Source organism: Lathamus discolor, chromosome 3, assembly GCF_037157495.1.
Source record: "Lathamus discolor isolate bLatDis1 chromosome 3, bLatDis1.hap1, whole genome shotgun sequence".
Taxonomy (NCBI): Eukaryota; Metazoa; Chordata; class Aves; order Psittaciformes; family Psittacidae; genus Lathamus; species Lathamus discolor.
In genome coordinates this window covers 43,403,162-43,424,706 of record NC_088886.1, presented here as the reverse complement: position 1 = coordinate 43,424,706, position 21,545 = coordinate 43,403,162, and the positions used below count along the sequence as shown (strand labels likewise).

The window sequence follows — 21,545 nt, the reverse complement described above, 5'->3', positions numbered from 1 at the left end:
ACTAAACCAAATAGAAATAACAAGTACCAGAGTTTCTGACTCAGAAAGGGTGGTGAACTTTATTAAAAAAATCAGTGACGGGAAGCATGAAATAGTGAAGCATCTAAGATTTTCACAGTGTTTGTGACAACAGAAATCTCATTCAATTCTTCCTTAACTTCATAGATTGAGGCCACATCTGTTATATGTTAAGCCCAGCATGATTTGGATTGTACCCAAATCAGAACAAGTGTCTGTAGACCTGTTTGTGAAAGATGTCTTTTGATATATGTAGAAACAAATTGGCTTGTTCCTAATTCCTGTAAAATATATGTCTAACTGAAATATCAGCAAACCACAATAATCCCTGTTAACTGTATCCAGTACTTCGTTGTTATGTTTGAAGGTCAGAGAATAAATTAGACCATTATATAAAGTACTGGTATTATATATACCTCAATCTTCTGACTAGAACTATTAATATACTTCATAGCTCATGGGTCTGAATTCTTTTGGGAGGGCAGTATCACACAGGCAGAAAATAAGATGAGAGAAATCTCGCATTTCCTATCGATTTTTCTCTAAAAATAACAATTCTAATTTTAATTATAGCCTCTTTTCCCTACTAATCAGTCATGACACTCACAGATTAGCTCAGTTTTGAATAAAAAGAAAGCATAAAAATATTTTAACTAAAACCACATTTATAAACAGTCTTCTATAACCAGTGTAGAAAATATATTAACTTGGTCTATTTATACATGATACTTATAGTGCAAAATCCTTTGATTTTATGAGAAACTGTTCTTTCTGATAAATATCCAATTTTATCAATAAAAACAGTAGTGCAACTCACATCTCCAGTTCTGCTGTAACCATAGTAACTTCAAATAGAGAAGAGCCTTGTGATTATCAATTTGACCAAAGGTAAGGGAGTTCATACAGTTCAGAAATAGCTGTGCTTCAGCAAACTTTGTGGAGGTAAATGTTTTCTATGCTTGAAATGTCAAAAGTTATAAAAAAAGAAGTGTTAAGGATACATGAAATGTCTTTGGATTGGAAGGTCATTGTGCAGAATGTGTTAATAACACCGGCAAAGACGAACTGCCAGAGTTGTACTTTTCAGTTATTTTTTGGTGGCTAAGGCTGAGGTCAAATCTCTTCACTCATTTTTTGCCAGTTTTGTTCTGTCTTTCACCTTATTCCATTACAACCACTGATACCTGAAGCAATCTATTGCTGGGGCTTATTGCTGTGTCTGTCTTTCAACCACAGAGGACAGCTGTTGTCAGAATGTCCTTATCCATGCTCAGAAGTAAGTCAGTTTCAATTTTAAGGTCTCTGATGCTCAGGGACTGAGAGCTGGAAGCTCCACTCCCCACACCAGCACCTTTTCCACTGTTTCTTTGCTGCTCCTGATGAGTGACGCATGCAGAAGAACATAGGGACGAACTACTCCATTTCCTTTGAAGGGATCACACCAAAAAGATTCCAGAGTCAGGTTATATTAGAAATCAAAACACAATTCTGACACAAAGGAAACCCTTTCAACAGCAAAACAGTGAAAACTGTTATTTTACACAGATGAAATAACAAGAAGAGATGATTTCCCCAACTACATGATAAATGACGCCTATTGATCAGAATAAGGGAAAACAAATCCTGGTGCGATGTTTTAAATCAAAGACTAACAACTGGAGAATTTTTGAATTTTAATATTCTATTTTAAAATTCCTCTTATCTGAAGTCTTAAATTGTGAAACTTTTTCCACTGGAAATGATAAATTATTGGAAGGAGATATTTTCTGTAATATGAATGATTCACTTGAAGTAACCTTGTTTTGTCCCTAAAGTTTCTACCTTTTCTTTCTAGAGATGTGAGAGTCTTTTGAGGCATTCCTGAGTATCACAGATATTTAGATATCAGAGTCTACAATGCAAAAAAAAAACCCAACACCACATTCCTAAGTATATCCAGTCATAAATTCTTTTCTTAATCTTAGTTCAAGTGCTAGTTTTCTATATAAGGAAAACCACAGCATATAAGATAAATTCTTCTGAATCGATTTTATGGAAAAATCTGTATATTAAAGATCTTCAAATTCTCTTCAAAAATAAACCCTACATAATGCTATGACATTATTTCCTTCTTCCTAACAATATTCGTAGCTTTTAGCTGGCATACATTTGTTTACTGCCCTAGTAGTAAAATTGTTCTTTTGACATGTAAACATCTACCAGTCATCTTTACTATTATGAATAAGGAACTCAACCAGAACAATTTCTGTCAAGTCAGCAAATCAGTTTTTAACATCTTTTGAGACTTAATTGCTTTCCACAGCCAAGAGAAATTAAATCTCCTTTTGAAATGATCTTATAATCCTACGCAGTGAAGAATTAAATAAAGATCAGGTAGCAAATCTGGCAGGAATTTGTTATTTCATCTCAGGACAGTAATTTCTTATTCTATCCTAATTCTATAACACTAACAACATTTCACCAGATTTATTTATTTTCTTAAGCTAGATATCACTTATAAAATCATTAGACTGACTATTTTATGCCGTAGTACATATCAGTTCTCCAGGGTACCATATGTTAACTGATTTTGGAATTCCAATGAGCTCTTTACATGGCTTGAGATTATAAATAACTAGCAAAACCTAGCACACAATGCAATATTTTCAACAGTTTCTACCATTTAATTAAGAAAGGTTAATTCAAAGTACTTTAAGTGTTTGAGGGACTCAAATTTACAGATAAGACTAGTAAAAACATTTAACAGCTTATAATACTGAGAATAGATAACAGAGGGAGCAAGACTGAACACTAAAAAACTCTTGGACATACACAGACACCCTGTATAAGCATAAGATTAATTACAAACTGTTTAGTTCATCACACTAGAAGTAGTTTTCGCAACTGCAGTGTCAGCTTTTTAAGCCTACTTAAAAATCTGGGAAAAGTAATTCTTGTCACTTCTTATTCCTTCCAGCACAAGAGGAGCTTCTCTTCCTCCCTCCTCCCTCCCCCTGCCAATGATTGTTTCAGATGAATCAATGGTGATTTAATACTATTATAATCAAAATCAGTGCATCTGTCTTAGATATAGTTCTCCTCATAAGTCCACACATTCATTTGTGAAACTAAATTGTATTGGACTGGAAAATGGGAAAAGAAACTAAGCCAACTGCAAAACTCTATTCATAGCACAATCAAGAAATGTACTTGGAAGCTTTAAGCAGCCTTTTATTCCATAAGCAATTTGTTTTCCTAGGTTTTCTTTGTGCTTTCAGTTTCTGTGTTTTTCTCTTGCTCTGAGGACAGGCTCCAATCATGTGCTAAATCTTATTAAAGTACTCGGGTGATTTTATAAGTGGCTCCATATTGGATGCTTGGATTAATTTCAGAATAGCAATTAGATGCGGCTTTTACAGCAATCTACCACAACCAGTTTTGTGGGAATAAGTTGTTTTACACTATATTTTTAAGCCATCAGAATGATAAATCACAAGTTGAAAGTGTTCTGTTAAATACTGGGTGTTTATTTAAAGAATGAAACAGATTTGCAGAACAATGTTGCTTTCTGACATTTCTTTTAATAGCCATGAATTTCAAAGATTTATTCATAAGTTTCTCGGAGAAGCTTCTCAAGGGTAGTTAATATTAATGCAGCATGTCATGTGCATCACAAAATACTTTCTGTTCCACTTCCTGTAACAGCTCAACAGAATTTTTTCTTTTTTTTTTTTCAAAAATGCAATGTACATTTGCAGACTCTGAACTGTCTCCCTGTAACAATGTATCAAAAAATCCTTTTCACCTCCTCCTTCACTGTTGTTCCACTGACGCAAAAGCCAATGCTTTCATTTTAATATCAGAGTACTTTTAACATTATCAGTGCAACAAAACCTAGACAAATGTTGGAAACCTACACTGACACTGAGGTTAGCCCTGTTTTGATTAGGAGGCTGGACTAGAAGACCTTCAGCTGTGCCTTCAAATCCAAATGATTCCAAAATTTTGTGATTCCAAAATTCTGTTTCCCAGACTTGGAGATTTCCTGTAACTTTAGTCTTTAAATCTCAAGTCTGCAATTTCAAGTCATCCTCTTGGTATGTACCTTATTAGAATTCTATTTAACATGAAATGCTGCATTCAAATTGTAAACTGATACCTGATAAACAGTATTTATATGGCCAAATCTGAAAGCTACATTTCCTGTATCTTTAAACTCAGATCACACATGAATGCAATGTCTGAACTATTAACCAAGAGGCTTCAGTGTTAGAGGAGTTCTCATATCAGTAATGAGCAGATTGGTGTCCGAAGACTGGAAAACAACATTTTTCCAGTTTCCCCAGCAATTTCATTTATAAAGTTTGTGAGCTAAACATAGGTAAACCAGTTACTAAAGAGACCACAAAGGATCTCTGGAGCAAATTTGACTCCTAATTATCATAATATCAGACATTAACAGCTATGGGAATAAAAAAATCCAGAACAGAGACTTTAAACATTTCTATGGCACATGCAGTTGATACATTCTTTTTTACTCTTCTGACTTTTGAAAAAGTAATTTATTTAAAATGTTACCTGGATCTGTGGCAGACATCAGCGATCCGAAAAATAAACAGTCAGTGAAGTGGAATTCCCATTCTTTTAACTGGCCAATGTGTACCATGGCCTTCACAAAACCATACATTATCAACCTGTCAGGGAAAAGATAAGACGACATCCAGACAGAGTATATAACACTTATGCTTAATCTACAGTGTTAATCAGGTTCTTACTCTCTTAGCTTCTTTTAAATAAACATATCACATGAATGTTGAACACAAACTAATAGCATATAAAAATTCTATTCCATATTCCTCTGTTCAAGTATTGTATTAAAATGTCACAGACAATTCCAAGCCAAAGACTTTTATGAATAACTGTCATTGCTGGCAGCAGAAAGACAATGGCCTTAGCTGTTTATTTTTCAAAAGGAAAGATAATGTAAGCTTAAGAAGACATTATTAAGGCTAATTTGGCTAATGCTGTAGAACATTTAAACAAAGGCAGTTCGACTATCAGCTCTATGGCTTGCTCTAATATTTCAAAATGAATAGTTTTATTCTATAAGCTTTTAAACGTTAGCTGTATTCAAAGTTCCAGATAAGGTCTCCAAACGTGACAGATATTTAACACTTAAAATGACAGGGAGGCAACAAAGTCACACTTCAAAATGCACTGCTAAATCCACACTAGTATCACAGGAAATGCTATCACTGGTTTATATAACTAGGTAATGCTATCTGAGATGTGTATTCTAACCAGAATCTTGAAATACATAGAAAAAAAGAAATTAACTTCTTGTTAGAACCTGTCATAGATTTTTTAATTTTTATACATTTCCAATTTAGTTAATAAACCCCCCCATAGCATTTAATACCTTTTCCATAAACACAACACATAAATTGACAACTGTGCTCTTCCAACTACAGGCTTTAAAAATATAATTTAAGCAGAGCTACATGCATTCACACTTTGCTACATTTTGCCCTGAGCTAAGATGTTTCTGAAGTCATGTAAATGGAGATTTGAGCTATAGATAAAATGGTACAAAACAAACAGCCTAACAGTTAATTACAAATCATTTTCAGATACTTTACCAAGCTGTAGATTTTCTGAAGTTTTGTAACCTTATTACATTAACAGGGAAGCAGATAGCTCACCACAGAATTTCCCAGTGGTCCTACGTATTTGTGCATATACTTACATAAGCTGCCTAGCTAAGAGTTCATAGATCATAGAATGGTTAGGGTTAGAAAGAACCTTAAGATCATCTAGTTCCAACACCCAAATTACCCATCAATTGTTCTTAAACAGTTTATCCAGTTGTGGGTCTCCTTGATTGATAAGAACACTTTCTCTCCATTCCCGAAGAATAATGATTCGAGACCCTTCAGTGGAGTTAAGTCTTTTTATCACCAGCACTAAGATTCCTGTTAAGGAATGAGTTCTTCAAAAACTGACTGTGGTGCTGTACCTTGATTTGCAATTGTCTCAAAAGCCAACAGGAATGGAAGTGAACATGTGCATGCCTTTTAGAAATAACTGCCCAAACCTGCTTGCTATTTTGACAAATAATTCAGTTACAAATATTTTAAAATAACAAATACAATTAAGTTTCGACTATCCAGCAAATTTACTTGTGGCAATTCTTTAAACACCTGGTGTAGGCATCATCCTGGTCTTTAGCATTCCTTCTTTACACATTACTAAATATTTTCAGTATGTCTCAGTTTACCATCTGTACAAAGTTGCAGATGAACTGGACAAAACTGGATTCAGGAGTCTTTCATCCACATAGAAGGTCTAAGTTTGCCATCAAGTTTAGTACAGGACCTGGTCTTACTTCATATACCATCCAATTCTTGGCTGCACTGAAATGAGGAATAAAACTGAAGATCAGACCAAAAGGTGCTGATTTAGACACTGAGATGTTAACCTTTATCCGTCAGAGAAAGAGAACAGCAAACTCAGAATATGATACCTTTTCATTTTTTAATTCATTAACCACTTAATACATTTGGAAATGCTAAAATGGTAAAAAAGTCCAAATTTTCAAAGAAAAATCCAACTAAGTGCAGACATACATTTGGAATATGTGAGAAACTGCTGCTTTAAATAAGCCACAAGAATCTCTATTTGTACCTCCTCCACCTAGCACATATGAAAACATGCACAGAAACAATTTCCTACTGTAAATTACCTTTTAAACCACACGGGCTTATCTTTTCTATAGGAGCTGTGCATTTTTAATAAAGGTAATACACTAAAGTGACGATTAATTATCATTTATCAGTGATTTCTTAGTAGACACAGCCATAAAATTGCAACCCCACTTTCACTTTAAAGAACTTTAAAAAAAATGTGAATAATTTTAAACCAGAAATAACTCTTTTTTTTTTCTTTCCAGCTATAATTTTCTAGTCATATCAAAATTTGTTTCTTAGCATCTTCTCCAAACTACACCAAAAGTTCATCTGGAAATCTGGAAGCTGTTTTGAAAATTAGGAAGCATAGAGCAGTTCTGAACTGGAGTAAGTTGCCTGTTTGCAAGATTAACAGAACCATGACAGTTTATACCATCTGAGAGACTGTAAATAATTTAAAAAATTCATTGTAATACTGGATATACTCACAAATCCACTAAAAAAGGGGGTATTTACCTTATTGTATTATTCTAGATATACTACAAGCTGAATATGTCATGTTTTTAGTATTCTTTAAATTGTGACATTTAAACAATAAAGCAACTTATCTATGAGAAATGTTAATAACTCTTTTGAGAGTAGTAGTTGATGATGTAGTGTAACTTTTCCACTATATATTGAAAAGCTGGATCTCAGCAGGATACCTGAGATCCCAACAATAATGATATTAAATATCATCCAGTTCTATACAACATAGCTGTTCTTAATTAAAAGCCAAAGAGGAAAATATACCCCAATGACAGCAGGAAACACCCTGCAGCGATGCCCCTATTGCTATTATAAACTAGAACTGAAAAAAGTAATCTTTTTGATTTTTAGGGCTGCTGTCGTATCATTTGATACATTAAAGTTATTTTAAGCAAGCTTACACCCACCAAGTTTCAGCAAATCTGATTTATTAATCTTCAAAAATCCATTTATATGTTAAAAAAATGTATTAACGTATCTCTTAAAAAGTTGTAAATTGTTAAAAGTGTCAGTGACTGAATTTCCTACAGAATGTTCCTGTCCCACTCAAATGGGACAACCAATGCTCAGCCCAGTGCTCACTGTTGACAGAGAGCAAGCCATTGACACAAATCAGACTAATAATGTTAGGAACTCTGAAGAATCTTTTTAGTTCCAGTCCCTGTCTGTGAGATCTTTTTTTTTTCCACTTCACTTTTTACTTTTTTACTAATCTAGAATGCTAATTTTTTTTTTTACTCTTTTAGAATATTAGAACTGAGCTCTTCAAGACTGCATAAAGGAAATAGCAGCTGAGCTGCAAATCAATGTAACCCTTATTTCCAATGTGCGATGAAAATCTGAACGTTAAAATACACCTGCAAAGTAATTTTAATTCATATACTTTTTAATCTTGCTTTTAATTTACATTGCAAATTCTTTAGGAAAGTGGTTGCTCCATAGACTATGGAACTAACCAGGAAGAAACTGTCCTTGAAGACTTCTTACCTGGACTTAGTGATGGTTCAGTACTGCCAATAATGTTTGTGAATAACTGATTTGGTCATGGACTTTGAGCATTAATAAACTAATACAATAGAAGAACTGTGCTGCAGGAGAGCTGACATTTTCTCCACCCAAAAAGCTTTTTAAATTGTGGGAGGAACCCATCATGTATTTTGCCACTTCAACAGGGAAAGAAATCCAGTGATGTAACAAAACTCAGGAGAATTCAGTTTTCCAAATTATGCAAGTCTGGCAATTACAAAGTGCCTCATCTGGAAAAAATGCTACATATGAAGCTGTCATTACACAGTAGAGGAGATACCATATAAACATTGACCTGCTGAAGTAAGAATCATTTTCTGGCAACCTGCACTGTAAATACCATCATTTCCAGTACAAATCAGCAAGTAGACATAAAATCTCAGTACAGCTATGTAAAATAAACTGTAAAATACGTACAGCTATGTAAAATAAGACTGACAAAAAAACCAAAAACAACCCAAAGTAAGTAAGAGACAGTGAAGAACCAGCGCAAAACCTCTCAGGTTTAATGATTCTGAGTATTGGGTTGTCCTTACATTTTTGAAGCTGGGCGGAATTAAGGCTTGCCTCTGTGAAAAAAGGGGTAAGAATCTCTATGTCTAAAAGGTCCAGTTTTTTTACTACCACCAATTCTGCTGCTACTAACCTTTCATTGCCATGCATCGAGGAAAGGAGTTGGGAAAGTACACTGGCTGTCTGGGTACTGCTGGAAGTTTCCAGTGAATTTATTTATAAAGCAGAAGTCTAGGAACGCTACTCTCAGACTGGCACACTTCATCTAGCTGCTGTTTAAACGTAGAGGTAAAAAATAAGGAGCCCTCTCCTAAGGACTTTACAGAGTAATTACTACACAAGAAACTAAATGCTCAGAAGAGCTTTAGGTGCAGCTTAACAGAAGCCTATTTTTTTGCAAGAGTTTTCTTTAACACCAGTTGGTTTTAAGAAGGGATCTAAAAAGAGATACTGAATTTTCTTTGGGTTTTTTTGGGAAGTTCTTGTCAGGAAGTTCTAAATAGTGAAACTTCTATCCAACATTCTGCTAGTAAAAGAGATAATTTGTAGTTTTAAAGTAGAGACAAGCAGGGTATGTCTGATGCAGAATAGAATAGGGAGGCTGGAGGAAAGATGCAACGGAGGAAGCTGTCAAGGGACTGGGAGAATGATTTTAACAGAATCATGAGAATAGCCATATGAGGGATCACGCTACATCTGCAAAGGAAAAAGATACTGGAGTCATCTAGACAAGAAAGATGAGAGTCTGGCAAGAGTTTTAGCCACATAAGTGGATGAGAAAAGGCATATAACGAGTATGTCAGTAAGCAGCATACTAGATGTCTAAATATACAAAAAAAGGCTGTACTGTACTTAAATGCAGCTCATAAAAATACAACCCCAGTTACCAACATTTCTAGGAACACAACATGTTGTCCAAAAGAACTGTTGAGATGGGCTATATATACACAAACCATGAACAAAGCGGGACAAGATGACAGTGACAAGCAGTCTACTTTTGTGAGATGAGACAACACAAGTTGAAATAAATCTTACAAATATCTCATGGTAAAAATATGCCTGAATGGCACAGTCAGGTGAGAAAACCTGTGCTGAGATTTGTTTCCTAAGAAAACCTGGCCAAATCTTCAGCTTGCAGAAAATGGCATCACAGCACCTATTCTTCTGCATTAGAGCAAACTGAAATATTCATGTCAGTAAATACATATTGGCATGTTGGTTTATAGGATACAGCTTCTTAGATGAGTTAGCTGCATCCTCGCATGCAAACTAATTGGAAAACTAATCAGTTCTAAGAGAACCTACTCTTAATTTAAAGCTGTCGGGGACAGAATGTAACAGAAGCCACCAAGTCAAGATGTACGGTACACATACCATACCCTCAATACAGACAGACACATCTGCCTAATGTTTTTGTCAGCAATCATATTTTCTTCAGTTTTGTTATTCATTGCAACATAACTACTGAGTCTCACTGCTAAGGGTCTTTATTATGTTAAAGGTTTAAAAAGCGTAATTCCAAATTTAAGGCGTTTGTACAGTTATGCTATGTAGCATGAATGAGATTTGAAATTTAAATCTTTCTTTCCAAATATATTTTCTAACCTGTAGAGAATTTTTCATCTCATATTCTAACTCCCTAAAGAATCCTACTCTATCTAGCCATGATTATCTCATAGCCTGAAGCCAGTTGAACATAGCTGCAGATTGTAATCATGCAAGCAAAAGATGAAAAAGAACTGAGTTGCATTTCTTTCTTTTCACAAGGAATAGTAATATTAATAAGCCAAGAATAGGAAAAAATAGATTATTTTATTCTTGCTTGTGTATGAAATAGCATAGTGATTGACTGATTGATATCACAACAGTAATAAGAAGTCACTAGTCAGAATTTAAAATATATGCTGGAAAGCATAGACAGTAGAAATGAAAATGAAATACACATTCCTTTATTCTGATCTTTCTATTTCTACCATAGCAATATATTCCTATAACTTTTTCTATATAGGGGAATGCTTAATATCAAGTGTTTTGGCTACAGTGATTCATTATTTCAAAGTGCTTTATGTACTATTATATTCTTCTTTTTGTCATCTTTTAAATCAGTTTTGTCACTAGAAAGGGTTTTACGAGTTTTTCTTCAAGAAATCATTTTCTAACTCAAAAAAACCTCAGTGAAGTGTCTCTGGTACAAATAAAGGAATAATAAATTTACCTTAAGCTATTCTGTATAAATTGAACATGAAGAAAACCCCTTTGGCTATAGAAATAACTGGAAGAATAGAAAAGAAACTGGCTTTACAATTCGAGTGCAGACCTAGTTACCTGAGGCACAGTGACTCCTCAACAGCTGAGTATTAGAAATATAAGCGTAGCTTTAGGTTATAGATCTGACAAACAGTTCAAGTGAGAACAGCTGTGCTCCTGGCAGGACATTTGGTGATGTAAGAAGTGCTTTTGCTTATCATTTCCTAGTGAGCTATGGGAACCACCACGCAGTTTTTTAGTAGTCACAGATTACCTTCTGTTTGCTTCTTAAATCAGAAGTTTTGATGGGAAGGCCTACTGGAGAGAAACACACTTTACACCTCAGAGATATGATGTATGTGGAAGAAAGGCTGTGTTTCAGTCACCATAGTTCTATAGGTAACTTAACTTACTAAGGTATTCCTGCGGTACTGGACTTTTGGGATAGTGATGGCTGTTCAGATTTATTTAAACAATCAAGCAAACAGATACAGAACATGGATTAGAACATCCAGCACAGGTTTCTGTATCAGTCAATTTGGGAACTATCAGTAACAGAAAAAGTGGAGATGTGATACATGCTTCAAAATGTTTACCTTAGGTTCTGCAACCCATCTTTACTGGTACAGGACCAAAGTGAGAGATGGCCCTTAATGCCAAAACTGGGAGAGATCAATTGAAACGCATGCAAACACACGTATTTGATGCTTTAGGACTGGCTTGAATGAGACTATGCAGAATACCTGTAGTGGTCAGAAAGCCTGAATGTCTAAGCCTTTGCTTACTTAAAAACAACTCCCATGGAGCTGTGGTCAAGTTAAGACCTGCTACATGTCAGTATGAATTTTATTTTGGTTAGTCTTCCATTGTACACTTGACCATAGAAAATATTAACTGAGATCCAGAGACTCTTTCATTTAAAATAGAAAAAACATTTTGCCCAGGTTTAAAATTTCACGATGCAGCTGTAGGTTTTGAGAAGTATGCTAACAATACAATATAACAAAAGTGAGTGAGGAGTGAAGAAAGGGGAGTAAAGTGTGGAATATATATATAAACTGAAAAGTACTGTACTGTAGTTTTACAGTGTTTTGCATCAAAGACACACATATCAATTCACCACAGCTCACAACTGCACAGTACTATTTAATGTGGTTTTAATATGCCTCTAATGAGGAAAACAAAGCTTCAGGATCTCTGTGTTCCTGAGCTCTATTTAAATCAGATCCATTATGCATTACATACATAAAACCCTGAACCTCTTTGCAATTAAAAAGCTGTACTTGATCTTTGAGTGATGACCAAAATCTCATAATTACTTGCGCAAATGAGCCATGAAACAGTGTCAGCTGTACTGTGTCCATATCGTAGTGCCACTGAACATTTAATTTCACTACAAAGATTTAAACATTACTTCAAGATTTACTTTCCTCAGTATTATTAATGAGAGAATCTCCAATAGGTAATGAATAACTGACAAACCTGCACATATATTTTGGGATAGATATCCTTATGACAGTAAAAATAAAATCTTAAAAAAAAAAAAAAATCAGATAAAAAATCTTCCAGTACAACAATGGTAGATTATTTTAGAAATGCCTAAATCACTGTTGTACAGAAAGTGGTGGAATTCTACACAAAATATCAGTGACACTAAGAGACTTCCATATGGAAGGAGGATTGAAAATACCTACTACACATAGGGAAAATAAGATAGTGACAGTAGTACCTACAGTGGTTAAAACCATTGTAATTAAATGTCAGTAATTCTGAGTTCTCAGATTACAAAACTCTTGTCATAGACTGAACTAAAACATAGTTCCGTCAGGGTATTAGGTAATTCAGATTCATTACTCGGCTATTTCATTCAGTCAACAATTAATGCAGTCCATCAACTATTTCAATTACTATCATTATTATAGCAGTCGTAACGTGCAAGGTTCTTCTTTACCTACAAGATGTCAGTTTATCCTCAAACCATTCAAGAGTTTCATAAGCTCAAGAAAACCTGTTGCAGCCATTATAAAATTGCCTTCTCTAAGAGAAATTTCTATTTCTTAGCTGAGTGGGTGCTTATATTCTGAAATGTGAAGACCCCTAATCCCATCTCATTATCAATACAAACGTCTGACGCTATTAAAGACTGCTAAATCCACAGCTTTAACAATATCTGATAGCATTACGTATCATGGATTAGCTACAGACCAAGAACAAAAGTCTGTATCTGTTTTCTTCACCTTTGGAAGCTTCAGATGTGCTAACCTTTAATATCATTGACTATAACCTCATTATTATATTGACAGAGGGATATATAAGGATCATTTTGTCTTTCCTTTTCAACCTCAAGAATATTCCATGTGCAAAAAGAAAACTTTTATATGAGTTTTCTTCAGAGCTGCATGTAACAGCAAAATCCTACTTTGAGAAGTGGGTTTCAGGACAGCTGACAATGTTAGTATAAAAGACCTGTCTAGGGAAATTCTTCAAACCTCACACACCTGAATGATTAAAAGACAAAAAAAAGTTTGATTCAGCAGAAATTCAGAAGAAAAGTATTTTGAGTCAGGAAACTGAGAACCAATAATGTTTTGAACTCCTTCTCCAAGTACAGAAACGTTGCTAGATACTAATCTGCAATCCAATCTATGTGGAAGACAAACTCATGTTTCTGGTAATTATCCAACACTGAACTAATTCATGAATAATTCAGCTATTCTCTAAATTTCAGAATGAATGTCCCCCGAAGATTCTAAACCAGCAATATTTTTCCCTGCATTTAAACATACAGTGTAAATATTGAATTGTACAGATAAAATATGAAAATAATTTCATTTACTGCTTCCCATCAAAATAAACCCCATGACCTTATTTGCAGCGACCTGTTACAGTAAATTTTCACTGGAGCACCTGATGTTCCCTTTAAATGAGCTTGTATTACCATTAAAAGATAATTATGATCAGTTTGTGATTTCAGAATAATGTAAATTAGATTAGAGAACAACCTGCTGCAAAATAGGGCATGAAATGAACTATAGAGAAACACATTTGAAGCCACTTCAGCATTTTTATTGGATTATCTCAGTCAAATAGTGATACAAGTGCTCAAGAACAAACAACAGAATTCATACCCACACCATGAGAGAAGACTGTCAGGTGCCTATGATGGATGTTTAATTTACAGTGAAGTTTTGAAATGCAAAATATATAGTTTGGAGAAATAGTTGAATGTTTTTAGAACAGACAGGGATCTTGCTACAGCTTGAGAGTTTTCAGGTATCTATCTGGGCTTAGTCCAATCTCTCATAGAACTAAAGGAAACTTAAGAATACCAATCCTAAATTTTGCGTTTCTAGGTTAGGGTGTAGTTACCTCTTGGGATACAGTTCGGTCTTATGCCAGACTTTCTGCCTTAGTAGTTGAAATCCAAAACTTAGAGCTCTGAAAGGTTAAGAGTATCTGAAAGTGTGCAGACAGCAAAAGAAAACTATCCAACCTTTAACAAACAAATTTGATTTTAAACAGCACTCTTGCTATAGCAAACAAAGGTGGAGGAGAATGACAAGTTTTCTTATGTCCAGGCTAGCTCTTGTTTCATGGGATACAATAGTACTTATGTGCAATGCTGTTAATTGGTGAGGTGAAAACTGTGGTATTTTTCCTTGAAAAAAACCCCAAGGAAACAGAACCAAAACAAGCCTTAATGACAGGCACAGAGATAAGTCTAATGTGTCATGAAACTACTGTGATAAACTTTTACAAAGAGAAACCTTATAGCCAGTAAATAACCTCTGAGGGTGAAAGTATTTGTCCTGATATCACTCAGAATGAGTCATTGGGACATGACGTTTACAACACTTACTTAACTCCTGGCAAACAGGTTATCTCCTGCTAATATTGCTATCCTTAACTCCTGTGCTGGATAGAAATGTTCTTTTAATACATGAAATATAGTAGCAGAGTCCCAAAGCCCACTGTTGTGCTACCATATTTTTATTTTCAAACACTCTTATTTAATAGGATTGTGGCTTCTAAAGTTGTAATAATATAAAATTTAGCAAGTATTGCTGTCCTAAAGAGATGTTGAGGCTGCAGTTATGAGTGCAATATTACAAGAGTTTCTTCCCCAACCTGATTATATTACTGTCCCACACAGATCACCTTGTTCAGCAGGTACACAAATATTTTAATCAAATCCTTCACACAGTGGTGTTGTTTTTCTGTTCCATAGAATCTAGCTCTCTCTTAATTGTAGTTTTGTTATTTTTATATTAAAACACATCAAATATGCATCTGCTAAAATAGTTCTTGATTTATGACTAATTAGCAGTGTTGTGCTGAAGATTTGACTATTTTGTCTCTGATGCCACTGTCCTGGGTTTACCCATCCACAAAAGTTGTCTCTGATGCCAAAAAAAGGCAAAGATAGCTCAGTGCTATCTAACCACTAGTTAGATAGCACTGGGAATGGGGGAAGAGTGAATACTGGGCAACTAGATGGAAATAAGAGGACTTGTGTTTCTACAGTCACTGCCCATTCCAATCCCTACTCCTCAGGCAGCCTCAGGAGTAGGCTATGCCACTGAAAGGAGGTCCCAGAAACTTCTGCCAGATTGGTTGCCAAAAATATCTACCTTCAGCCTCAAGAGGACTTTGAACTAACTTGCTCCAGCTTTTTCTCAGAAAATCCCTTGGGGCAAATACTAATAATAACCAAACACATTGCATGCTAGGCATCTGCTCTTTGGGGAGAGCGTGAGGGATGGGATTAGAGAAGCCATTCCCTAACCCTCTGCTTTTAAGTATGTTTAAAAGCAACTGACAAATTCAAGGTAATGAATGACAACACAAATGAAAACCTCTTGTCCACGCTACCAAGAATATACTAGATACCCCAAGTACATGCTGCTTTTTGTCAGGCCTGGACCATACCAGGGTGATCCATAAACTTCTGCCTCACAGGCTTGAACCCTGTAAAAAGCCCTGTGTACAGATTATTTTTGTTCTTTTAATGGAGCTCAACTCTAACTCCAGCCACACAGCAGTACGTTCTGTGGCTCTGTCCTATGCCCATGCTCCTTACTAACATCAACCAAGGATGGGTCCTGTATAAGCTTAGGAATTGCCAGGAAATTTGATTAGTTATTGCGAGTAAAAGGCAGTAGGTGGAAGTTATTGCTCCTTCCTTCTGGTCTGTAGGATATAAACCTATGGGATCCTGTAGGGTATATGAATAAATATGAATAAACCTCTGGCATAAATCTCAGATGTGTCAAGACTTACTTCACTCCCTCTCTAGTTTTTCATTTCCTTTCCCCTGAAGGCAGAACAACCTTCTAAAGAATTGTATTTTATTTTACCAGCACTAGGATCCGATCAAGAAGACTTACACAGGCACAAGTCAGATGTAGAAAAGAGAGTTTTGCCACAGCATTTCTGAACAGTTTGTAGAAGTAGCATCTTTAGGACAGATTGACTCAATGCATCTCAGGAAGGGCACTTTTTCTAAACTCCAAGGCTTGCACATGCCTAGTTGCAGGACATGCTATTTGCATGACAGGGTTTTCATAATGGTTGTGTGTCTTGTTTCACAAATAAAATTTCCCATTCTACAGGATGACGTCTTCAAAATCTAAAGCTACTGCTGTAGCTTTTAGTTGAAATAACTAAGTGGAAAATTGCCTTAATTGTTTCCTGGGTGAGGCAAATGAATGATAATTAAATTGATTAAATAGAAATGCAGTTGTGCAGTGTTGGCTGCTTTCACATGGAAAATATAATTTCTAAATATATGAACAATAAATGGGTTTGATAAGAAAAGATGTTGACTTGGAACAGCTCTAATATAGTGACAGTGGATTGCATGGGATATAGTTCTTAAATGTGTACGTAAAAACATCAAACCAGGGGACAAATAATTTTTGCCTAACCCATGAGAATTACATATCAAATGAATACAAACATGAATAAGGCAAGCACAGGGGATTCAGCTAGCTGAAAGTATCACTAAAAAACTGTTTGTCTCCTTTTCTTCACTAGCTCAGACTTATTACTCCTAGGGTGTAAATGGGGAGTAACTGCACAAATAACTTTGGACTTACACTGCTGTTCACCAGGCATGACTCAGTCCCTGAACATGTTTTGTATATTTTATTGATATTTGAATATTTAAAAAGCTGGGATTAAAAACCCCCTTTTCTAGATATGAACAACTCTGTCAGATGAATCATACAAACATTTGCCTATCCATGTGACGTGGTGCTTAATAAGATTCAGTGTTTACTAATGTAAATTAAGTGATAATCAAAAGCAGGAAAGTAAACTCAACTTCCCCTGTTAGAACAAGCTGATTATTTCATTGCAAGTTACACTTTTGTTTATTTGTTGATGTTTTCACCAAGTCTATGACAGCTGATTGGACAACATTTTCCCTTTATGTGGTAAATTAGGGCTCTTTCAGCTGAAGCAAGGGCTATCAAGGAGTAAGCAGAGCTGGAATTTAGGAGTAACAAATGATCTGTCCTCACCTCCAGCATGCCCATTGCTCGCATGAGCAGTCTGACAGTATGCCAGCTCTGTGCTGTTCCAGCCACCTCCTTTTCCTATAGGGATCTTCAACCTGGCCAGTTGCAACACTTCTGTGCTGGGTGATGGAAACAGAGGCTATATCAGACCTGACAACTGCATACTAAGCTTAATCTGACCTTAAATTTCCAGTTTTATGAAGGCAGAACAACATTACTGATTGGCAGAAAGGCAGATGTAATTTGCTGAGATTCAGGGTAAGTTTATGTGTCACATCTGATAAAGCACGTAGAACAGGAAATAAGAAATACAATCGAAACTGCAGGGGAAGTCTGGGTGAGAAAAATGCAATGTAATTATTATGGCTAAAGCTAGGAAGGCCACTGGGGCAAATGTCACCACTCCTGCAAAAGTGTGCCATGGGATCTTTATACACATGCTATTCAGAGTTTTAAAGTTCTAGAAGCACAGTTACCTTGCATGTTACGCTGGGCAGTATTCTATTAGAGGTGAAAGGAATATTTACTGAACCGCTGACACTGTTATACTGTTTCCTACACACCAGCGCCGGCTTCAGAAATCCTCACCACAGCCCTCTGCTGCTGTGAGCCAGAACATGGGTGGAGTTAAGTGGCTATGGAGTAATGCACTGCAATCAGACACAGATTTGACAAGAGGCTGGAAAATATTTTTCCAGCAATAGGACTGATTAGACATTCACAGCTAGGCACTGTACAAATGCAAATAGATTTGTTCTCTGTAATGGCAGCAATTACTGCTTTGCTTCGTCCTATAGCAGGATCAAAGCAGAGAGAAAAGGATTGACATTTCTGCAGTTCTGGAATTGCTCCTTCATTATTTCCATGCTCCCACGTTTTTATGTATACTGGACAAAATACCCAAGAATGCACTGCAGAGTAGCCTTTTAGGGATGGAATAATGAGCTATATGGTCTAATAGCTCTTTTCTTGCTCTAATTTCTGCGCCTCCATCATCTCCTCCTTCATTTCATCAATTCAAAGATCAGAGAAAGATTATATTCCTAAATGAGCAAGACTGAAGAATATTCCTTTCTTGGGAGGACACTGATATAAATTAACTAATATTATGTCACTAAGCATTGCTTACTATGAACTGTGATAACTTTGGGGTTGATATTATACAGCAGCTGTAGCTGAATTTAAGACTGGATTGAGTTTGCCTGGCAAGGTTTTGGTAGTGGGGGGCTACAGAGGTGGTTTCTGTAAGAAGCTGTTAGAAGCTTCCTCTGTGTCCGATAAAGCCAATGCCAACTGGCTCCAGGATGGACCTGCCACTGTCCAAGGCTGAGCAATGGTAGTAGTGCCTCTAGGATGATGTATCTAAGAAGAGGGGGGGCATGGAAATGGTGCAACAGCAATTGCAGCCATAGGGAGGAATGAGAATATGTGAGAAACAGCTCTGCAGGCAGCAGGGCCAGTGAGGGACAGGCAGGAGGTGCTCCAGGAGTTGGGGCAGAGCTTTCCCTGCAGCCTGTAGTGCAGCCCATGATGAGGCAGGCTGTCCTCATCCAGCACATGGGATCCAGGGTGGAGCATGTATTCACCTGCAGCCCATGGGGGACCCCACACCAGAGCAGAGGGATGCTCAAAGGAGGCAGTGACCCCATGGGAAGCCCATGTTGGAGCAGGCTCCTGGCAGGACCTGTGGCCCCGTGGAGAGAGGAGTCCACACTGGAGCAGGTTTGCTGCAGGACGTGTGACCCCACAGGGAACCCACGCTGGAGCAGTTCATGAAAAACTGCAGCCTGTGGGAAGAACTGAGGTTGCAGAAATTCGTGGAGGACTGTCTTCCCATGCTGGAGCAGGGGAAGGGTGTGAGGAGTCCCACTGAAGAGCAAGGAGTAGCAGAGACAATGTGTGATGAACTGAGCACAGCCCCCACTCCATGTCCCCCTCTGCCACTGGCAGGGAGGAGGTAGAAAACTTTGGGAGTAAAGTTAAGCCCAAGAAGAAGAGAGGGGTGCAGGAAATGTGTTTTTAAGCTTTGGTTTTATTTCTCATTATCCTATTCTGATGTGATTGGCAGTAAGTTAAATTATTATTCTCCAAGTCGAGTCTGTTTGGCTTGTGACAGTATCTGGTGAATGATCTCTCCCTGTCCTTATCTTGACCCATGAGCCTTTTGTTGTATTTTCCCTCTGTCCAGCTGAGGAGGGGAGTGACAGAGCAGCTTTGGTGGGCACCTGATATTCAGCCAGTGTCAGCCCACCACAAATGCAGTTTTACACAGTATCCCTTCAGACTTTTCTGTAAGTTTGGGGGGTTTTGGCTTGGTTTAGTTTGGGTTTTTTTTAATCTCATATGGACAACTGATTACTCAAAATGCTTGTCAGCTGCAGTTGTACTGTAGCAGTTTGTACTGTAGGTTGAACCACAGCTCATGAGATACTGCTCATATCATTTTAGGGAAGTTCTTCTTAAATCAGGCTGGGCCTCCACAGATGGGATTTTTTTTTTTGAGACTATTCACAGAAGTAAAAAGTGCTTCAGGAATAAGCAAGCAGTAATAGCTTTAGGCTGCCTGTTGGTGTAGCTCCAAGCAATTAACTCAGTAAGTGTTTCTGGAACTTCTCGACAAAACTTTAAAAATTGGCTTTAAGATCTCTACTTCCTTCAGTTTGGAGCGCTTGCTATGTTAACTTACACAGTATACTTCTTATACTACATTTCAGTATTTTATACACACGCAGCCTTCTTTTATTCACAGTGATTTCTCCTGTACAATAATCACTGGTCTATGTTTTGGAGCACGGAAAGGGTTAGAAACGGTACAGAATTGCTCACACTTGTCAAGCACCTACTGAAGTTAACTGATGCTTGGGCTGTACAAGCAAATAATGACGACAGTGTTTTTTAATAGTAACTGAATGTACAGTAAAAAAAAAAAGATGGGAGTATGAAAGACAAGACCGAAGAGCACAGCTGTCTGCAGTTAAGCAATAGCACTAGCGACAAGAGATAGGGGAATAAATCTTGATCCCACATGAGAGATGGGGAAGCCTCAAGACTGGAAATGAATGATAAAATACTCGCTCTGTCACACGGTAGGGGGACGTGCCTTCAGCACCCACTAGGACCGTCCGAGAGCTGGGCTTTACCACCCTCTGCTGTCCGCATTCTGTCGAGCAGCAGTCAGTCATTTGACCAAGTTAAAACCTTATTTGAAGCAAATGGTGTTTTCTGGGGCACATAATCAGAAGAGTGGGTACCATTATCTCCCAGAAGCCTTTTACTTTGCAAAATATTACATAAGCTTGCTTCCGGAGTGTTCCCAGCTCCCAGCACACACTGAGAAAGGGAGCACCAAGTGTAAATTTGGTACATTTTGGTTGCCATATCCTTTTCAAATTGCAGCCAGGACGAGACACAGTGTTGAAAGCACAGGCAGGATTCTGCACCAAAGCTTCTGGTCCAGAAGCCAATTTAGCACTACCATGCAGCATATGACTTTGGCCTGGCCTAACCAGTCCCCTAGGATGGATCGTTCCCAATTTTGCTGCTTTTCCTCATCCTACTGCAACTTGAGCCTGAGCTTGAGCCTCGTTTGTGCTAGAAAGACTGTTTGTACCTGCTTTTGCTGATTGAAAATATTTTCAATCTCAAATTAATTTTAGTGAGTGTTAGAACTTCTAAAGGATAAAAAACAGACCCAGGAGCTCCATTTGCATTTGCCAAAGCTTGAATCTATTTGGTGGCATAGAAAGCAGAACTGCCTGCAACACCTTGCCAGGAGAAAAAGCACAGATGAAAGGAGGAATCACGGCACTCAGGATTTTACATTTCCACTGCACTTTGATGTTCAACTCTCGCTCCCCTCCCTACTCGAAGCAAGCTAACACCACGGTGTGTGAATACATGCTTCTAAGTGGTTGAATCTGCCTCCAGGCACTCTTCTCCCAGTCCTCCTTGCTACATTTGAAAGATCATCTGCCTCCCCAGCATCTGTTCATGAGTGATGACGATCAATGCTAAAGGATGAGAAAGG

The 21,545-nt window shown here is 37.0% G+C and overlaps 1 protein-coding gene across 1 annotated transcript in view; it reads right to left on the bottom strand.

Moving 5' to 3' along the window:
• SLC9A9 (solute carrier family 9 member A9) overlaps window positions 1-21,545 on the bottom strand; it is a 207,940-nt gene that overhangs the window by 159,147 nt on the left and 27,248 nt on the right. Inside the window, exon 5 of the mRNA XM_065674907.1 lies at window positions 4,576-4,691. Within this exon, the coding sequence (XP_065530979.1) occupies window positions 4,576-4,691 (116 nt within the window). The remainder of the gene's footprint in view (window positions 1-4,575; window positions 4,692-21,545) is intronic.